Below are 22,300 nucleotides of genomic sequence, written 5' to 3'. Positions count from 1 at the left end.
CCTCCTTTATCTCACTAATAAGGGCTCGCTTCACGCAAATGATGCATTAGTCTGGAATGGAAAAGGGACTGACCACACATTGTTCCTCTGTTGTTACTGCTTTTCAAAGCCTTCACTGCAGTGCAGCTGTGAAAGCCCTCAATCCAACAGAAGGTACCAGCATTGACCAGCTTGATTGCTTCCATCCTCTTATGATACTTAGCAATATAATAAACTGAAGTAAAAAAAAAAAAAAAAACTGCTGCAGTTAGACACCAATGTGCAAGTTTTGCTTGAGATATAAGCTCCATTGTAAATGCAAATGTGCCATACACATGAATCAAAGCCTCCTGTAAATGCCTAGTAAACACAGACCAAAGTGTCCTGTGTGAGAATGCGGTCCAAACTATGAAGATGGGGTCAAAGATTCAGAGAGGCTGACGAGGATGTTAAAGTAAATGGATAAATAAATTAAACCACTATTATTTTTCCTGGATCTGAATGAAAACCAAGGTGGACACGCAACATTGTGGGATGATACTGCAGGTGACAGTAGTGAATGGCAGTTCTCTGGGCCCTGGGGACTGCTCTTGGGCAGTCATAGTGAAAAAGAGCATCCAGCTAGGTGATAAAACCATGGAGGTCATTGCTATTTTGCTTTATTTCTCTTCTTCTCTAGCCTGCCATGAGCATTGCATGACCAAACATGAATTTGTAATCACTAAAAAGAATGCATTGCACAGGATGTACAGTTATGGAGAGGGCATGCTTGGCACATGCGGCGATGCATTTCTATTCTACAGGCCAAACAACTCAGTGCCCTGACTGCAGAAGCCTCTCTCTGGAAGCAAGCCCCATTTCTGCTGATTTCAGATCAGTTGTGGTAAAAGGCAGAAATCAACTGCTGCTGATACAAAGCAAAAAATAAAACCTTTAGATTTTTATATAGATTTTTTAAAATCACTTTCTCAACAAAATTGCATTTCCACAGACACCTCTTGCCTTCTCACGTTGTAAGAAGCAGACAAGCAACGTTAACCAGCAGAAAAGTCAGTATTTCTTGAACGAAGAGTCACTTGTCAAGTCACTGAAGCTTCCAATTTGTGAATTCCAAAAGTTATTCAATAAAAAATTATAGTTTGCTGTCAGACCCAAGTGTGGAGAAGCATAGTGCGTGCTATTTTCACATGCACACACACGTGCACACACACACTCACAAGTGCACACACACGCATACACACCCTCTGACTAAACTTAACTGGCTATTTTAATGAATAATTGAGGAATAATTAATGTTTTCACATATTAGCTTATCATTATCTCCACAACTTCACTGAATCCAACTGAACATGATTTGCGGTTCATTCTGATTACTGCTTTGATTTGACTTTATTTTCAAAAAGGTCACATGAGTTCAAAATCCCAGCAAGTGCATTATGTAAAAACAAATGAAAAACAGACACTATGTAGTGTGAATAGCAATCGTGTGAATTATGTACTGCATGTTCAGGAGGCTGCCCGATTCAATTAGCTCCTGTAAAACCAGAGCGCACTTTCAAATCTTGTAGCAGTACTGCAGCTCATTAAAATACCAATTGAGGGGCTGAACCAAACAAGTGATTTCACAGAGCATTTTCCTTGTCTGTTGTATGCCTCTCAGTTACTTAAAAATGCTCATGGCTCTTCACATCTTTGATCTTTCAACAAAAAAAAAAAAACAAAAAAAAAAAAAACAATAAAAAAGAACAGCTGTTTAATGTTCTTTGAAGGAAAGTATACTGCCACAACAGATAAAAAGTTCTCTCCTCTCTCGACTTATTGATTAGCTCTCCTTGAGAATAAAATATATCATGGGCTGTAGTCTGGTCAAAGACAGTAAAATAATTGCTTCCTGCTTTCACAACTTTTCTTCCTTATAAAGGTAAGATGGGGCCATAGCAATGAAGTTCAACTGCAGGCATTAAAACAATTATTTGAAAGATAAGGAGATATCTTGACACAATCTTAAAGCATGAGACCCTTGTCCAGTGCAATCTAACAAAACCACTTTTATATAGGACACAAAGAAAGACTATAACTCTGCACTATCTTGCCCTCTAATGAATTTAATTTGTTTTATTTTATAAAAGCATGTGCAATAAAAGATGTAATGATATTAATGGGAATAAGGTACACAAAATGAATTAAATGCAGATATGGATGAACTGCACAGAATTGGTCATTAAACCATTTAGACAATGTAGTACCTATATTGTTCCGCTATTAGGCTACATAAAATTCCTTAATTTACCTTCTTGAAATGTATTTTAAGTGCAGAAAACTGATCAAATTCAGTGGGCGTGGCTTTTTTTATAAACTGAATGCGCAGGCTAAATGGCCAAGCAGTGTGCACGTTCAACGTTAAACGGGAATAACAATGCAGGTCCACAACAAAAATGGGTTCGCATCAAATCAAGCCTATTTTATTATGTTTATATGAAATCACATGAACTTTTATTCACTAAATATTTATTATTTAACTTCAGATTTATCAATTCCATTGCACTTTCTTCACCTTCATTTTATCACATAATCTTTGTTAGATCCACCCCTTATAGATTAATACACAATGTTTAGTCAATGTAATGAGAAGTTGGGTGGTGCCATTTAAAACTCAACCAGCATCTGTATAAGAAAAAATGTGGTAAGATTTATATTATTATTATTATTATTATTATTATGATGTCCGGTATCCCACACTGGAGGGTACAATATGGAAATACCCATCAGATAAATGGATCAGTATCATTTTCTCTGTAAGTGTTATTGCCCGAGAGCAGGTAAGGGCAATAATGTCTCCGCTTCCATCTAATTATGTGCAGGTATTCAACTCAGCAGGCAAGTTGAAGCTCTTTATGAGACACAAGAACCCAATAAAAAGACCCCTCGTTCCCGCAGCCTCAACCCCACCTGAACCCCCACTGCACGCTCTGCTCTTCCACGTGAAATCGTCAGTTCCACCTCATTTGAATTCCAGGTGCGTGAAATGAAAGATTAGTTTAATACGAGGCCTCTGTCATTTATTTATTAGTTCCCGATCAGTTCTGCAGTGAACGGGCCTGATGGATTATAAATCGGCCACTCCGCATTAAAAATTCATGCAATCCATAATGTATAACTGTAGTAATTTATTTATCAGCGCTAAATGTGATTTCTTTTCCTCTCATTGGGTACCGTCTTAAGCCCAGAGTGCTCTCAGAGGCCTGGCCTCGCTGGGGGCGTGACTGTGTGGGCAGGTACAGGAGCTGAACACCACTCATCATTTAGCTAAACGCAGCCAATGTGCTCCTGCCAAAAAAAAAGCCCGCTAACATGGGAGACTGCCAGACACTGCTCTTCAGGCGGAGTTAGCATTCACATCACGCACACTTTGTCTGCTCTGCGTGACAAATCTACCAGCGTTACGAGCCATTCGTATGCTTCCTCATAGCCGGCAGGCATTACTTGACTTTGTATTGGTCAGACGGAAGAATGGATACCGGCTTTGTTTGCCCGTGGCCCCCGTCATCTTTCATCTGCTTTCGACTGAGCACTTAGCGGAAATCTGAACAATTAGGTTCTACACAATCTTGTCTTTAACCCAACCTGGAACAGGAGTCCCGGGAGTTCGAGAAACAGTGATCTGTGGGATCCGCGTGGGCTGGCACAAACTGTTTTGGTCGGAACAAGACAAGGGTATAAAATTAGGTCTGGAGTCCGCCACCACATTTTATCAGAAAAGGGACAGGCTGTACCCCAGGGCCTGAACCATGAAGCTGCAGTCGAGGTATGGTACTATGGGCCAGATCTCCTAAAGGACATTATGTGCAGCTTTAATGATAAAAGCCGGCAACAAGCGATTTAGCTTCTAATTACGCATAATGTTTGAAACTGCCAATTAAAAACTCCTTCAAATGCTGTGGGAAAAATGCTGTGTGTCTATAGCCTTTACACATATGCAATCACTTATGCAGTTAGATTTAAGGTACTGAGCGTAAAAAAAAATGTGGAGAAAGTGACTGTGACGTCACCCATTGACAATCTAGTGAAAAGCATTTTGAAGCCGCGTGAGTGCAGTTTTTGGGCTGCCATGTTTTACAAATTGGAGCTTGAGACTGCACAGTAGGGAAAGGGGGGACCCTTATATGGTCATGAAGTCTGGGCCGGGTCTGGACACAGTGTGATGGATAGTCCGGGGCCATTACTAAGTGCATGAGACAGTGCCCCGCCCCCGAGTGACCCACAGTGACTGTCTCTGCATGGCCCACAAAATAATTAAATAATGTCCAAATGATACAATCACTTAACAAATCAGCACACAGGGAGAAATTAGATAAAGAAAAACACCTATTGCAATGGCATGTTCTTGTGGGAAAAAAATGATTGACATTGTATTTTGACTGTATTGATATAATTGACTTATGCGTCAAAGAACTGGGTCACTGAACGACCTACAGTATACTGGCACTAGGGAGCAACCTCTCTCACCAAGACCAGGAAGTGAGCTTCAAAAGGAAGGATGGTTTTGGCCCCTTGATTTAAACATATGTTGTTCAACTAGGATGAATGGCTGGGTCCATTCGGCCAACTGTACTAAAGCCAATGTGTGTAGTCTCTCTCTCTCTCTCTCTCTATCACACACACGCACAAACACACACACACACGCACAAACACACACACACATGCGCGCACACACATACATACACATAGTGCAGCCCATACGTATTTAGACAGTGACACAATCTTTGTTGTTTTGCCTCTGTACTCCAGCACATTGGATTTGAAATGAAACAATGAATATGAGGTTAAAGTGTCAACTTTAATTTACGGGAATTTACATCCATATCCAGTGATCCATGTAGGAATTTCAGCCCTTTTTAGACACTATCCCTCATTTTATGGGGAACAAAAGTACTTGGACAAATGAACATAATGTTAAAGTTGTATTGGTTGCAAATCCTTTGCCTTTGATGACTGCCTGAAATCTGTGACTCATAGACATCACCAGATGCTGAGTATGTTCCCTGGTGATGCTCTGCCAGGTCTGTACTGCAGTCATCTTCTGCTCCTGTGTTTTACTGGGAGGGTTTTGCCTTCATCCTTGGCTTCAGTAAGTGAAACACTTGTTCAGGATGGGTGGCTGACCAGTCAGGCCAGTCAAGAACATCCCACTTTTTGGCCCTGCAAACCCCTTGGTTTTTTTACCAGTATGTTTGGGGCCATTGGTGAAGCACCGTCCAATGTGTTTTGAGTCATTTGGTTGGATCTGAGCAGGTAAGATGTCTCTGTATACTTAAGAATTCATCAGCAGTCGCACGATCAATGAAAATAAGTCAGCCAATTACAATGGCAGCCACACACGCCCAAGCCATAACACTACCTTCACCATTTTTCAAAAACGATGGGGGGTGCTTTGGATCATGAGCAGTTCCTTTCTTTCTCCACATCTCATCTGTCCATAACACTTTGTTCCAGAACTATACAGGTTTTTGTATGTACTGTTTAGCAAACTCTAACCCGGCCATTCTGTCCTGAAGTGGTTTGCATCTTCTGGGGAAACCTCTGAGGTTATGCTGGTGTAGTCTTCTCTTCATTATAGTCTTCATTATAGACACATCTATGCCTACATCCTGGAGAATGTTCTTGATCTGTTGGATGTAGGGGTTTTCTTCAAAATTGAAAGCATTCTTTGGTCATCCACCACAGTGGTTTTCCACGGTCTACCAGGTTTTTTGCTATTGTTGAGCTCACCAAGTGTACTTGTTTCTTAACAATGTACCTAAAAGTTGATTTTGACACCTGCAATTTTTTGCCTATGTCTGAATTATTCTGATTTTTCAGCCTCATAATTATCTGTTTTATTGGTATTGATACTTTTTTGGTCATAGTGTTGAGAGACAAGAGCAACAGACTTCACACCCAGAAATAACTCTCTTAATTGCTCATTCTACCTCTAATTTTTAAGATGTGATTCATCCATATAAATCACAATCAATTTATCCATTATCTGTTAGTACTTCAGGCAACTGATAACATTGACATTAATGCCAATGACAATGGCAATTACATTAATTGCATGCTATTTAGTGTCTTCATTTACCCTTCATAACCTATTACCTATAAAATGAAACAACAGTAATGATGGGGTGATGAGATGATGTAGACAACGCCTTTTGCCAAACATACATTATAGTGTTGTATTTCTTCCTTGTTTTACATTTCAGTGATAATTTATTGTAGACACAGCTGAGACCGAGTTGAAATAAAAAACTACAGTTTCTGTTTTTAAAAGTCAGTGCAGTAAGATCAAATACTGGCCATAATGGATACTGGAAAATAACTAAAAAAACAACTTCTTACTTTTAAAAAAAAAGGGTTCCAGCAAAAAAAAAAAAAAAAACTATATGGGAATCATGAAACATGTGCAGACCTTCTAAATTAAAACCAGCAAACCCAAACTAAACATGTGCAGACCGAAACTAAAACTAGCAAACCCGGACTAAAACTGAAATGACATTAAAATGGAAAGTGTTATAAAAACAAAAACTAGTGAAAGATTTGAGATCATTTAGATGGGTAGTTAAAGTAGGGCAAAACAATAGTCTAATATTACTGTGTTGTATTACTGTACTGTAAAAAGTAACATAATACTTGTATTGATAAATATTTTGTTGTAAATATGAGGTCTGTACTACGGGTGCGCAGAGACGTCATTATCTGTATCTGTATCTGTTCAACCAACAAGATTATCTGTCTGTGTATCTGTATTCAGATAGAATACCGGAAGTGGGTGTGTTTTATACCGGAAGTCACATTAAATCGGGCAAATGTTGTATTTTCTAACCTAATATTCATTGGCAATGCAATTGTTGTGCCTTCAAAGCATCAAACTGATTTTATTTACAGATAAAACGCCACATAAAATGAAAATGACAAAACATATAAAAAAAGTCTCTGACACGCCCTAGCTATAACATTTAAGAAGCAGTATGTAAAATTATGTAGCTGTATCTATTGTTAAGGTTGAGATAAATTGAATACCCTATGGGCAATATACAGTTTTGAGAAAATGGCTGTTAAAGGGACCTTCAAATGCTAGTAGCCAATGAATTTGAAGAGTTCTGCTTGTCTTTCCTCCATCCTCACAGTGACAGCAAAGGAAATAGCCACATATTGTCATTCTAGCAGTACATTCCAGGAAACAAGATTTTTAACAATATATGATTCAACCAGGTCAGTTTTAAAACCGCAGAGGCATTTAATCATAAAAGATGCTACTATAAGCTCATTTTATGCTTTGTGTACTTGACGATGGTGTTATATTATCATCTAAATTAACTATTTATAACAATTATTTATCTTTAGTTTGTTCATTTTATGAAACTATAAAAGTTATAGCAGCAAAATATCAAAAAATATCAAAATTGACATATGGAACCAAGATCATCGTTTTTGATGGTGGTGCCTCCCCTTAAACTGCTTTAGAATGCTGGATTTTGTAGCGCATTGATTTTAGAACTGTTAAAAGGCCGAGGTCTCCCTTTACTGAGAAATACCTTTTTTGCGAGGTTAAAAAAAAACCTGGACTGGAAGAAAAAAGAACTGGACTGGAAGAAAAAAAAAAACTGGACTGGAAAAAAAAAACCTGGACTGGAAGAAAAAAAACTGGACTGGAAGAAAAAAAAACCTGGACTGGAAGAAAAAAAAACTGGACTGGAAGAAGAAAAAAAACTGGACTGGAAGAAAAAAAAACTGGACTGGAAGAAAAAGAAAAACCTGAACTGGAAGAAAAAAACCTGGACTGGAAGGAAAAAAAACCTGGACTGGAAGAATAAAAACCGGACTGGAAGGAAAAAAAATACAGAGTCCCCTAAGGGTCATGGTGGGGATTTTTAGTTCTTTTTTTTAGCTGCTTTTGCGTTCCCTCGCAATGCTTTTGCATTAACTCGCAACGTTTGACATTCACAACAGTTACATGCAGGCTACCTTTCCATGCAACTCTGATAATTCATCTTGCCCTGACTCTACATTTTGGACGGTGTAGTGGCATGCGCCCTTTTGTAATGTCTAATGTTGATAAAAACGGAATGTCATCGCTTGCAGTGATTTGTTAAGGTTGTTTTGTTAAGGGTGTTATGTAAGGAATAAAAACACAACGGGCTGTTCTGTTATTGGAAATTATACATGGCTTGGCTGAATACTCGATTCTGATTGGTCCAAGGGTGGGCATCATTTCTCAGTAAAGGGACACCCTGGCCTTTCAACAGTTCTAAAATCAATGCGCTACAAAATCCAGAATTCTAAAGCAGTTTAAACAGCAACATTAATCTTTCGCTTTTGAATTGTTGTTACATCCACTCCCCTTTTGATGGCAACGCTGAATCACATTTCTAGTTACTGTTGCTAGCTTTATTTACGCATCCCGCAAATCGGAATCGTCCCTTATTTGGACAATAGAATAGGCGTTGCGCGTTGAACTCATGGCTACGGGACGTATTTTCATTGCTATTTTTGCGAACGACTGCATTTATAGTAGCCGCTGTTTTGAAGACAATTCAATAGTCAGCTAGCTAGTTAGCTGGGACAACAAGCATGCCGTGAGACCATTCTGACCTAAAACCAAGAATTTTAATATAGGCTAGATAACAAGTGAGGCCGAAGCTGTTGTAGCGAGACAGAGCTCCATCAGGAAGCTGACTTGTAGGCCTCTGGTCGTTAATTCTATGAAAACAATGATTCTATCAAAAAAAAATAGTTCCTTCTCGTTTTATACCATAAAATGAGTTTATATCATGTATACATACATTTTTTGTCATTACGTTATTTAATAAAACTGCATGAAACCATAAGTCAATCAAATTCATCTCCCTAGCACTGTCTTGCTTTTAAAATGGTGTGGCCGCGCAGTGTAGACATAACGTCTTTCTAAGACCCTCTGAAACGGGTTTTGAATGCCAGCTAGCTTTATGATAGGTTCGCCGTCACAAGGCAGCTGCTATGTGCCGGAGTTCCAGATACTCTCTCTCTGCCCGTGTAACGTTAGATAGAGGCTATGAGAACTCGACATGGAGCTGACTTTTTTTCCCCGAATCCGAATAATAACGAGCAACTTCAGGTAGAAGAAATATCTGTTTCCATCGCATTATTAGTGCTTTCCTGAATACAGTATTCGGATTCGGATACATCCCTAGTCTGTACCTATGTAAATTGACTAGGAATAAATAATAGAGCACTCTAAATAGAAACACACATAATGGGTGCCGAAATGTTCATGGAAACGTTCCTGAGCATGGTTAACAATCCAATCTGACTAAACGCATGTTTCGTGAATGAGACCCAATGTGTATGACTGCAGCTTTAGTTACTGCTGCATTTTCAGGCTGATATACTAAACTCAGTAATCCTAGTGCTCGAGGGATAAATATGGAGAAGCCACTTCCAGGACTCCATTGCCAAAAAAGCCAATATGGGGGCCATGAAATTGGGAGCCAGCAAATTAAGTATTTAGAACTAACTACGAAGGGACAACAGCCAAGAATCACAATATGGAGAACAATGGAGGGACAGTGAAGCCAAAAAATCCACGGTAAGAGCAAGGGTTTTGGAAATCCGCAAGTAAGATTAGTCATCACAAAGCATCATTTGAATCAAAGCAATGAGCTTAATTTAATTCTGCTTCATTAGCTCAGTATTCCTAGAGTAAATAAACAGTAGATATGGAGCTGTTGATGTGGAGCACAGAGAAAATACCAAAATAAATTTCTGCAGTACAGTAAATTAAATTCCTCAAGATACTGACAGATTAAATTGCATCAAATCACTGTGTGTAGCACTGAGACAGCACACCATTTGCACAGAATTTGCAATTGCTGGATTCCACATGGCAACCATTCATTGTAAACAATTTCTCAAGGGCACATAAAATGGCAGAAAACTGATCTATGCACCACAGAAAAGTATATCTTAAAATCAAGATCAAGGGCAAAGGGGGCAGAAGGGATTCTTTGTGTCAATAGTTGTAAAGTTTTAATTAAGGCGCTGAATTTATAAGACTTTGAAATGATTTTAAGATTATTCATATACACAGAAATATGGCACAATGGGATTACAGACAGGGCTGGCCCAACCATTAGGCCAAAGCTGCCCAACCCTGTTCCTGGAGATCTACTGTCCTGTAATACTATTACGTTTTCTATCATCAATCACCCCCTTTCTACTAACAGGTTTATTACTGTTATGAATACATACAAGAAATGACAACAACTGATCATGTGTAAAATGCAATGACAGAAAGCCAGAAGAGAAATAAGCTCTACTTGAACCGCACGAGAAGTGAATGTAGAAAAGTTGAAGTGGTGTTAAAATTGCTAGGGCAGGGTGGCGATTTGTATATTTTCATAACAGAATGACATGGGTCCAGGACTGACCTTTACCAGTAGATTTAAAGATTAGGCTCAGGTCGAGAGTGTGACTGAATGTGAGCCAGCAGTACTCACAGGTTGTGGGTTTGTTGCAGTTGTGTCCGTGCCTGAAGTACTGGGGGTTTTCGATGACAGGGATGCGGGTCATTCCGATGACTACGGCGTCAGGGCCGGCATCCAGGGTGCAGGGGGTGATGATTCCGTGATTCACATGGTGCAGGGGGCTCGCTGAGTCCTCCTCCCCACTTATCACTGCCACAGGTCCTGAGAGGAAGAAAGAGAGGAACAGAGAGATTCAGTATAGGATGACACCAAAGCATGGTATGACATCACCCGAACAGCACAGCTCCAAATCAAAATCGAATTCCAGATAAATAAATGAGAACATTCATAATGCATTAGCAATGCATCTAAAACCAATACTTTGCCTCTCCTGTAGGCGGGCTCATTTGTTATCTTACAAAATAGTTATGGAGTGCACCGGTCCTGCAGCACAGACAACTGCACTGTGAAAAATCAACGTACAATTCAATATTATACAGTGCTCTCTTCCTGATTTCCTCTATTGTTGCATATTAGTCACAATGAATGGTCTCAGATCTTCAGACAAAATGTAATAACAGACAAAGGGAACCTGGATAAACACAAAACATTTTTAAAGTATAATTTCATTTATTTAATGAAAAAACGTAACACCCGTTTTGCCCATGTGAAAAAGTAAGTGTCCTCTTAAGCTTAATAACAGGTTGCACCATCTTGAGCAGCAGTAACTACTATCAAATACCTCCGATAATTTGATATCAGTCTTTCACATCACAGTTTTGGCCAACTCTTCTTCGCAGAATAGCTTTAATTCAGACACACTGTTGAATTTTCAAGCATGAACTTCTCATTTCAGGTTCTGCCACAGAATCTCAATTGGGTTCAAGTCAGGATTTTGACTAAGCAACTCTAAAATTTTGTTTATTTTCAGCCATTCAGATGTGGACTTGCTTTTTGTTTTGGATCATTGTCTTGCTGCATAACCCAATTACACTTCAGCTTCAGCTCAAAGACAAATGACCGGATATTATCCTTAAGAACATTCTGGTACGGAGCAGATGGTTACTTCAATAATGGCAAGTCGTCCAGGTCCCAAGACAGCAAAGCATCCCCCCACCATCACGCTACCATTGCCATGTTTGACTGTTGGTATGATGTACTTACTGTGAAATTCTGTATTGGCTATACACCAGACATAATGGGACCTATGACATCCAAAAAGTTCCCCTTTTGACTCATCTGTCCATAGAACATCATGACAACAGACTTGGGTGCTCATCCATGGAGTTTTTCTACTCTCTACACCTACTCAGTCCCATTAGCATCATCAGCAGTCACAACAGTCACTGGATTAGCAGACAGCTAAACTTTGGAGGCATTGTTCTCAGTCAAGTCTGCAATGCATAAAACATTACAAGACATATGAAATGAATGCTCTCCATGGGAGTGCTCCTTTAAGAGGCAGGCGCAGTCATACGGAATGCGTAGCAGGGAGAAATCTGTACCCTCTCTGTGATCACGGTTATGACAGGATGAGGAGCCACTGTGGTGGCAGAGTGGCAGGAAAGTATACACAGCTGGGAAAAACAAGGACTTGAGTTGAAGTTGTCCTTCAACACCTCAAGAATTAAGGTGAAATTCTCAGGGCCGAAGGAAATGAATTGAAATAGTGAAATAAAAAGTAGCTAAGGAAAAAAGTTTTAATCTAATAAAAGTTTTTTTTATTTTCAAAATTTACAATGTTTAATTTCATACTGTTTTTTTCAGAGTGATAAATGAACATACTCATTTCTTTCTCAATCCTGTAAATTCCGTGAACTTTTATGCATTCAGGGTTCGAAGTGGTAGTGGCTTTTCACAGGTGTACTGTGCACTGCACTGAGAAAGACATCAATTATCATTCCATTCACTGCCTCCATTCCCCTGGGTTGATATATACATGAAACTTGTGGTTTTCCAGATCTGAATAAACGTCATACTTGCCTTTAAGAATAAACAATGAACTTGAACTGAAGTTATGACATGTTTTTATTCTCAAGAACTGTGATTCAGAGCAAAACAACAACAAAAAAAGGTTTAGAATTAAATGTATTTCTTCAAGACTCTTCAAGATTTTTCTCAAACAGAAAACTTTGTGTTAAGTCATATGACATTACACATTTGGGACAGAAGTTTATTTATTTTGTTCCATGACACACAGAGCACTCCCCCTCCAGCATTTAAACCCACCAGGATAAAAAAAATGAAGCTGGCAGAAATGTGTGATCAAGCAATGCCCATAGCTTAATCAAACCAAATCAGGAAGCAGCCACACCTTAATAGGTGTTGACAGGGAATGCTGTGCAATTGACAAGTCCGATACACAGCGTGGAACGAGAACAAATAAACTACCATACCCTTCTTAAGCAAGGAAATTATTTGTCATGACAGACTACACAACATGGGGAATTTGTCATCATGATATTATTGAAAGCCCTGGTGCAATGTAGTATATGTAATTAAAATCCCCTTCATATTAAAATTGCAAAGCAAACTCCTACTGCTGCTTTCACTGGTATGACCACAGCAATTACTGCTACCACTACAACCACCACTCTCACTAAACCCTGCTTTAATTTAGTTGACAGGATGTGTATGGTTTTTACAACATTCCTCACAAAAGCAAAGGGAGAGGAGTATCTTACTTCAAGCTGTCTGTTGAGGTAAAGCACTGTGTTGTTCAAACAAACCAAATTGCCATGTAAAGCTCCCATGGTGCCTGTATTACTATAGTCAAGCTGGTGCAAGCCATGAAAACCTCTCAATTCTCACAGATACAGAACAATTCATGCACACCGCAAAGAAGATTCATATACCATCCCATCAGCTTTCAAACAATAGTGCTGAGGCTCAGCCCATTATCAAAGCAAAAAGGCACATTTGTCTACAACTTCTTTTGTTTTGCTTTCCTAACAAAGAGACCAGCAAGAACACCAACAACACAAGGCTGACGTTTTCTGGTCTCCAATAGTGCCCAGCCTTTTACAATCTTCTGTCAATCACATTTGCCAGCACACCCACTGGCGACTCACCCGGTCACCATATAACAGCCAGCATGACAGAGATCTAGAGTGACTTGTCAGCTTAACGAGCCACCGCAATACTCTCAGGCAAGGCTCACCAATCAAAAGAAACAAAAAATAAAACATGCAGAATCAATGAGGTATCGAAGAGGCAGACAGATGGGTGAAACCAGACCATAATGAAGTCTCCCTGAGGCAGGCGAGCCTAATGAGAGATGGACTCTGAGAGAGAGAGAGGGAGAGAGAGAGAGAGAGAGAGAGAGAGAGAGAGAGAGAGAGAGACAGAGAGAGAGAGAGAGAGAGAGAGAGAGAGAGAGAGAATACCCCAGTCCCTTTACCATAAGACCGGAACAGTCGTAGAATGTGCATGTCATTTCAATAAACAAGCACATTTCCAAAAGAAGGTGAGCACTCGCACAGCAATTTCACATATTGCCAGCCACAAAATTACCCCCTCTGCAAATTGGTCATTTAAAATGTGCAGATATGTTTTTCTTCTTCTCAAATTGAAGACCTCGAGTCATGAAACCTTGAAAGTTTATTAAAGTAACTGAGTCAAAAGAAAGTCTTCGTTAAATCAAAACTTGATTTCCCTTACTCTTTAAATCATTGCTAGACCAGCTATACACAGACACTTATTTATTTACATTGTACCAGTTATTGTGCAGCATAAAAAGTCAGTGTAACCTGTCTCACACTTCTCCTGCATCCTCCTGCACGCTCAGTCGGGCCTCAGTGTGCAGCCAGAACTGCTGTTTTACAGCCTCAGTGAAAGTAAATACATAAATCAGTCTGAGTCAAGAGGAAGTGAAATGGTTCTGATCCATAATGAAAGCCTAATGCTGGGGTGAGCAGGCTGAATGCCAGCCCTCCTGTGAAACATAAGAGGTTGGAGGGGTTGGATGCAGAAACAGGCCATTGTTTATATTTATTTTACCTGAGCGACAAAAAAGCACATTCCACACTGAATGTTTTTTTCTTCTTCTTCTATAAATCACACACTGCGGATTGGGATTTGAGACTAAAAGTCCTTGCTGGGTGTGCACAGTTCCGTCACAGAGATAAAAACTCCACATTATTCCACAGTAGAGGAGGCAAAGAGAGCAAAATAGTTCCAACTTTGCACACTCCACCCCTTCTCCTCTCCTCCCATCCACAGGCACAAATAAATCAGTATCATTTACTCTTCATCATTCTCCTGTAAAGGACAAACCAAATAAAATAAAAAGTAAAAATGTACTGTAAACAAAAAGTTATGTAAACATGCGACATATACAGTAACCAAAGTAAGATACCTGTGGTTCAAGTTTTCCTGCCACCAGACCCCCCCCCCCCAGCCCCCCACATCCTTTAGAGTAGAGGCTCAAGTGCATACAGTTTATATGTAGTGTAGGACTGAGAACACACATACAGAGTGCAGGCTGCAGCCACTGGTGTAAAGAACCAGAGGCGGACTGATTAATGTGCAAAAAACTGAGTGGGGAGGGGGTTACCCCTCCCCCATGCAAAGAGAGGGCCACTGCAATGGAGCGAAAGTGGGACACTGCAGGGATGGCATCTCAAAATGTGCTGCTACTCTGTGCGCTATTACAATTTCACTGTCAAGACCAGCTTGAGATTACCAGGCAGAGGATGCTATGCTTGCTTAATTTTCATAAGTAAAAGAATTACAGAGCGACAAAGCTGATTTATTTGCTGATTGATTTACAAGAATGGACCCAGGAGGCAAAGTTGCAATGCTATTAAAACAGGCAGGGCTCCTACAAAATGATCTGCACGGTGCATACAAAAATTAAATATCTCTGTCTGTCAAATGGTTCTGGATTTCCACTGGCTAAAATTGTGAAGTGCCGCATGAGCTAGTTTTAGACTAGTCTTTCACAAATCATTAAAGCAGAATGTCACAGCTAAAGGGATTGGTTCGGCATTACGTCAATCACATGTAGCAGGCCTTCCAAACATATGTCTGCATTCCAACTCTGAGCCAGAGGGCTGCTCTGGCATATTTTCTATTCAGAATTAATGACATTTCTTTCACCTGAGTGGAATAAACAAGATGAAAGTCATTAATTGTCAGTCATTGCATTTACAGTACATCATCATCATATCATTCAAAAATTCTGATACTACTTTAAATTCCAAATTAAATTCCATACTTTTCATTGGTGAAACTGCTGTAAATTAAGTGTAATTCACATTTACAGTAAGACACATACTTCCTGTGTATCTTTAACATATTTTAAGGACAAAAGATCCCATTGCTAAACCAACGCCTTTCTGAATCTCAAAAAGTAGTCTTTTTGGCTGGACTGCAACAGCGGGGCCAGCCCTACAAACGCGAATGTCTATGACTGAGTGAGTGATGAAGTTACACCATTGGTCGGCCGGATCACGTGTGTTAGGTCCAGCCATATACTAGATTTTGACTTGGTCTTGTTGCATAACATATCACAATACACTGTAAAACAGATTTCTCTATATGATAGTTTTTTTTTAAAATCCCCTATGACAACAAACAGGACAAAATTATTAAATAATTTTAGGAAATTGTATACATTATTGTTTGCATGTACATTGTTAAAACAGACCTGCTTTGGGCGAGCTACCACACTGTGGTGCATGGATGATTCTCATGGCCATGCCAGTGCTGACTGTGGCCGGTAGCTCCATAGGGTAATACACAGCTGGCAACTTTATCACCCAGGGAATGGGAGGATTTAGTCAGATAGGGTTCCGTGCGCATTGCAGTCAAAGCTGCATATGAACTTCCCCTGACTGTGCTCCATGCGTCAATTCACATGTGGTTAAAGTTCATATTCCCAGCTTTCAATTAAATACTTTAACAAAGGTACTTTTATACACCATGGTCTCACCATGTAGAAATTACAGCCCTTTCAATACATACTATATATGCATTGCATACAAAACAACATCATATGTAAGTCTTCTTATACAACAGAAGGACAAATATTGAGACTGTTGGCACTGGGTGTGCGCATATGTGTGTGCATGCATGCATGTGTGTTTGTGTGTGCCTACGTGCGTGCATCTGTGTGTGCGTGTGGTGGACTGCTGAGAGAACAATCTTTCTAATGGTTCCCTGCAGGCCCTGGACAAACATCTGCAGCAATGCTGTAACAGAGACATGGTACCATCACAGAAAACCCTTAAATAAAACTAAATAGAAAACACTATCTTAAATTCCCTCAGTATGCATTTGCTGCTGTTATACTATACTTCCATTTGAACACATCTTCACTTATTAGGATGATGCCAGTGAATGGAATTATGGGTGATGATCCTCAATAAACCTGCAGCACTGCACTATATTTACCCCGCTGGTCAAGGAGAAGTGCTGGGAAGCTTGACTGCATCCATAATAGCACACCATGTTAACTGGCCTGTTGAATTCCTTTCACGGGCAATTTCATTTCCCACTGAAGTTAATTAGGGCTCAAAATAAATTGAGCGCACACACAAAAAATAACAGCACAGTCTGAAAACATATCCTAAAATGGCAAACTCACTTCATCATAAAAGAGAGGATAAAAAATTGCATCCTGTGCTGGAGCGGGCATCTTAAGACAAATAAAAGAAGACATTTCTGATGGAGAACATTATAAAACACAGAAATATAAAGTATGGCCTAGAATAGAGCAAATGATGTCATTCTGTGTTGTTTGAGCATCATTTAGAAAACTGGGCCCAAAGCATTCACCAATAGCCAGCAAACTGGTTTTCATGCATCTTTACAAATCTTCCCTGGCAAGAGCGATTTAGTGCTCTTACCTGGGAAGGCAGCTTGTACAGTGCATAAGCAACCAAAATCCAGCTGTATGCAGAAGCAGAGACAAGAGATTCTCACCAATCTCCAGTCTGGCTTTTCTTTAAAAGGTCAGAAAAATGCCCAATGCTGGACATTGCGTATGATTTTCAATACTAATCCAGCATAAGAAAGCTAATTTACAAGACATTAAAAAATGTCTCATTAAACATACTTGTATGAGTTTCTCTTTCATCACATTCTATGGCAATGCCTGTACTGAGCTTGGTTTCTGTAAATAGAGAAGTTGCTCATACTCTATATTTGGACTTCAGCCCACAAGCAGAGGGATATAATAGTTGTTATTATTGCCCCTAAAGTCCAAATTTAGCATCCAATCTGTGCAGCACATTATGTCAGCCAATGGCTTCATTGTGCAGGTGTGTTCATGCTAAACACACCAGTGTTAAATGGGTATATGCAAAAGTCTGGTTATCTAATTGGGGGGCTGATTGCAATGTACAGGTGTCTGAACAGTGCTCAGTGTGAATTAACACAGATGATTTGATTTCCCTCTGCTCATTTTGAATACACATGCTGCAGTCTTCTTGAAACTATTTCCCCCCAAAAAAGCACAATTTGTATGTTCAACTAGAAACTGTACAACAAAGGGAGGATTTTAAGGGCATATATAACATTTACAATACATATTTTCCCCAATATTTTCTTGCACATTTATACGTGATGAGTCACGCATAGCAAACTCAGATTACAGGGATTATCCATGATGCTTATGAACAATGCATGGCAAAGACTACCTGGTTTAATTTAGGGCTACATTGTGCACCAATTATGTCGAATGAATCATCCAATAAGTATTCTCGGTGCCTCTTTAACCCATCTTACTTTGTTTTGAGTATTGGATGGTATAATGTTATCTTAAATCCATTAATCAAAGGAAAAACTGGCATCTTGTTTTGACCGACTGCCCCATGTGCTGTAATTACAACAGGGAGCTGCTTTTCTCCCCTTTACGATTGACCCCTTAGCTACTTCACTCCTACAAAAAACTGCTTTTATACTACAGATTACCTGATAAAGTAACACGTTGATTGAATTAGCACATTAAAACACTTATGGTCCAAATTTCAAATCACACTAAAAACTATTTTAAACACTTTAACAAATTTAAAAAAAGAACATAATCTCTGCTGGATTGTCAGGTTCTTAATAGCAGCATCATATATACCACATTACATTCCTTCATGTGCACATCCAGCACTTTCCTTGCATTCCGCATCCCATCCAAATTTATCACATTTCCCATTATACTTAAATAATTTTGAGGGGGCTTAAAAAACAATTTAAAGCTGAATGGAGTTAAATAATGATTGTTTCTCGTGAAATGCCAAATGTGGGCTTCAAGTTACCACACAGTTAAATGTCCAGTGTTAATTCAGCTCTTAACTGATAACATTTGATCCCACTGTGGAATGTGGGACCAAATGTTATCTATTAAGTGTTGAATCAACATTGGACATTTTTCTGTGCAGCTATTTTTTATGAACCCACCCCCCCCCCCCCCCCCCCCAAAAAAAAACTGCATTTCCTTCAGTAAGGAGGGGGGGGGCTGCTTTTCCTATAGTAAGCAGACCATATCATGTGAAGGTCAGCTGTGTGCTGGACCAGTGGCTTGAGTGGGGGTTAGCAGGCCTGGGGGAGTACCAGGCTCCCCATGGGGCACGCAGCAGTGAAATAGTGCTGACCTTGACCTGGGAGCCATCACCTCCTCTTTCTCTCTCCATATCACACATACGCACACATACACATACATGCAGAAGTGCACACAGAAACAAATACAACAGGTGCACTCCTTCATCCATCCTGCACTGTGCTCTCTCAGAAGAACTGCAACAGCATCCTGTTCAATGGCAAAAGTGCACTGACTTTTAATACATAGCAGGAAACACCGGTGTGACTATATTACAAATTAACTGTGGGTGCGCTGGCTACCAAAGTTTTCTTTATTCTCCTTTTTTGTAATTAATATTGAGACAAGCCAGAGGTAATCAGGCAAGAATTCAAAAAACATCTGAGAGGACTCCAATCTGTACTTACGGTATATGTGTGCCCAGAGAGCCCAGCCCTACTCTGATTTAAAAATATATAAATAAGCAATTATTTTATTATTTGACAGAAGGAGGCAAGATTTGACTGTAATGCTGATGGACAAGCAGGGGGACCCAAACTGACTACCCATCTGGGGCTGACCAATGTGAATGGGTGGGTACCTTGTTCAAAACATATAGTGCTCTCTTGTGAGCTGCCCCTCGCCAACCTGCCCATCGCAATATCTCATGTCGGAGCAGAGGGTCAAAAAGATCTGATCTTTGCCAGTAGAATACGAATCAAAACCTGGGCATTAATCAAAAAGAGGAGTGACTGGCGCGTGCATTTATTTTTCAAGAGGAATGCATTGCCTGGGTGGCACAAGCTGCTCCTCGCCGCTGGTGTTTGATTTCTCCTGCATGTCGATGAGCGGGGTACTCCAGTGGGGGAGCCATTAAGACCAGGAGGAGTACGACACCGGGCCCATCCATTACATTCAGAGAGAAACGAGGGGAGATAAAAATTGATAATGTTGCATCATCCCGCGCGGGCGGGCGGCCGAACGCTGGTATTGAACGCAGGCCATTAAACATTTACCTTTATTAGTCGCGCGAGAGCGAGGGAGAGAGCAGAGAACAGAGCGGCACTCAATCAGGTGTCCACGGGATGCTACCCACCTAACCAGGCCCCGACAAAGAAAACACACACACACACACACACACACACTTCTCTTCTCCAGACCTCGACTGTTTTTCTCCGCCCTGTTTTTCTCTTGCTTCCCCAATCCTTCTCTCCAGGTGCCCTTTTCATTCATTCCAGTGAATCACCTTTCATACTCGCCCCCTTCCTGCAGCACCCCCATGCCAGATGAATACAGATTCTCTGCCTGTCTCACTGTCAGCAGGGCTAGATGCCCAGAGCACGGCTAATTAGGTAGCATGCTGTCAGAGAACAAACACAAGACCACCTTCATTGTGCCTTATTGGTCACTAATTTATCTCTGCATGTCTTCCTATACGACTTCTATATGACTTCCATACTACTCACTGGATATAAAAGATAATAGAGAAGTACATAAAGATGTACACACTCCAGCATGAGGCCACTGGATGGAGCTCTAAACTGCCCACATATCTCTGATATGTTAGCAACAGTGAATTAAAGATAAATAAATATAATTCACTCAAATAAAAATAAAAAATCACTTCACTCATGTATTATTATGCCAAGAAAACAGCAATCCAATAGCGATTTTAAAAAAAGGTTACCAGCCATATATTTGTGGATATGCTTAAATTAAGCATGAAGTACTTTGTTAAGAAAAGGATAATGCCCATATATGGATGTGTACATTTTGCCTGAACAGGGACAGCACACACTTGATGCACACTCACTTGCACACACAAACAGCAAGTTCAATTATCAGCACTATATACATAGGCTGCTCCTTTATAGCCTATTACAAAGTTCTCAAACTTTGCAGCCAATACATGGCAGTGAACAACACCTAATCATTGCATTTAGTAATAGGCCTCCATCTGACGATCTACAATATATAACAATATAACAAAAGGTTAGCGATAGCCACCGACCGGATGCAAACAAACACAACCACTAATTGACAGGCATAATCTTCAGGTATAATGACACCAGAATAATAGGTGGAGAAGGAAAAAATTGTACCAGCGCCAATGAATGCAAATGATTAGCTGAAAGTGGGAAAAACCGGCCGAACATGACAAAAAAATTGCAGAAATAATGACAAGCTGCCCAAAGCCATTTTTCCCCACAAAATAACAAAAAAAAAAAAATGCCCAGTTGGGAGTAAATCCACCCAATCTGGTTACACTGATGGCGGGGCTGATTCTAGCCCTCCCCCTTCCACACTGCGCCTCTCTCCTGGGGGAGGGGAGGAGCTCTGGGACAAACGCTGGCTGCCTGGCAGTGGCTCCTCAAAAGGCAGCTCTCACTCGCCCACTCGCTCCTGTCCTGTCCACTAATAACATCACCCTGTTAATAATCCGTAAATACACTGATGAAAGCGCCTCAGTGGTAACAATGTCTGATGGTCTGAAAAAGTAACTAGATTTGTCACTTATTGCATGTCACTGCATTCTTGATGTACACTACAGTGTATGTCAGCTTGCTTAAAATGCGTAACTAAAAAAATAATAATTTCAAGTAATATGTAAGGTTGCAATAGTAACTGTTAGCTAAACAATGATGGCAGACGCTAGCAGCCAAGCAAAAGCTCAGAAAGCTACCTACCCAGCTATTACATCTATCAGTTCAGCTAAAGGACATACAGAAAAGGGAATGCTATGTGAATTACTTCCCGTCACATACAGAAGTCTCCATTTGCATCCATCCCAGCATAAATCAAAGTTTAAGTTTGATAATCTGTATTACAAGGACACAACTAATCCCCGCTCAGTTGCTTTAACTGAATATTTACCCAGTTAATTAAACTGGTAGCCTAACTGAAATAATAACACTACAATAACAGTAAGTTATTATGGTGAACAAAACTATCTTTAAACTGTTCTAAATTTATTTGGAAGTTGGATGTTTACCAAATTACCAGAATGGGACAAAGAAAGCTTGAACAGAAGAAGTACAAATGAAGAACTGGGACCATAAGTATAGATCAAGAAAACATTTGGGGGCTATTTGGGGGTTGCTAGCATACAAGTAATAACTGTTGTAGTCCATCAAGTAAAGCTAAATACATTGGTATGCATTGTTTAATAGCATTGCCAATCTTCAAAATATGATAGCATGAACTATTTTATTTTTTTAAATATAAAAAGATATTTTCTGGCAGTGTCAGAATTTTGTGATGAACGGGTAACATTGAGGGACAGTCACAACAAATACCACAGAATCTAAACTGTTCAGAAAGCTCA

General features: G+C 39.9%; 1 protein-coding gene across 2 annotated transcripts in view; it reads right to left on the bottom strand.

Annotated features, from left to right (window-relative positions):
- Positions 1-22,300, bottom strand: part of LOC135255501 (NT-3 growth factor receptor-like) — a 185,453-nt gene that overhangs the window by 41,419 nt on the left and 121,734 nt on the right. For both annotated transcript variants that reach the window (XM_064336747.1, XM_064336749.1), the window contains one exon: positions 10,494-10,682. In XM_064336747.1, coding sequence (XP_064192817.1) covers positions 10,494-10,682 — 189 coding nt within the window. The remainder of the gene's footprint in view (positions 1-10,493; positions 10,683-22,300) is intronic.

This window comes from Anguilla rostrata, chromosome 5 (genome assembly GCF_018555375.3).
Source record: "Anguilla rostrata isolate EN2019 chromosome 5, ASM1855537v3, whole genome shotgun sequence".
NCBI lineage: Eukaryota > Metazoa > Chordata > Actinopteri > Anguilliformes > Anguillidae > Anguilla > Anguilla rostrata.
The sequence above is the reverse complement of the archived record's forward strand: the minus strand, read 5'-3'. Positions and strand labels throughout refer to the sequence as shown.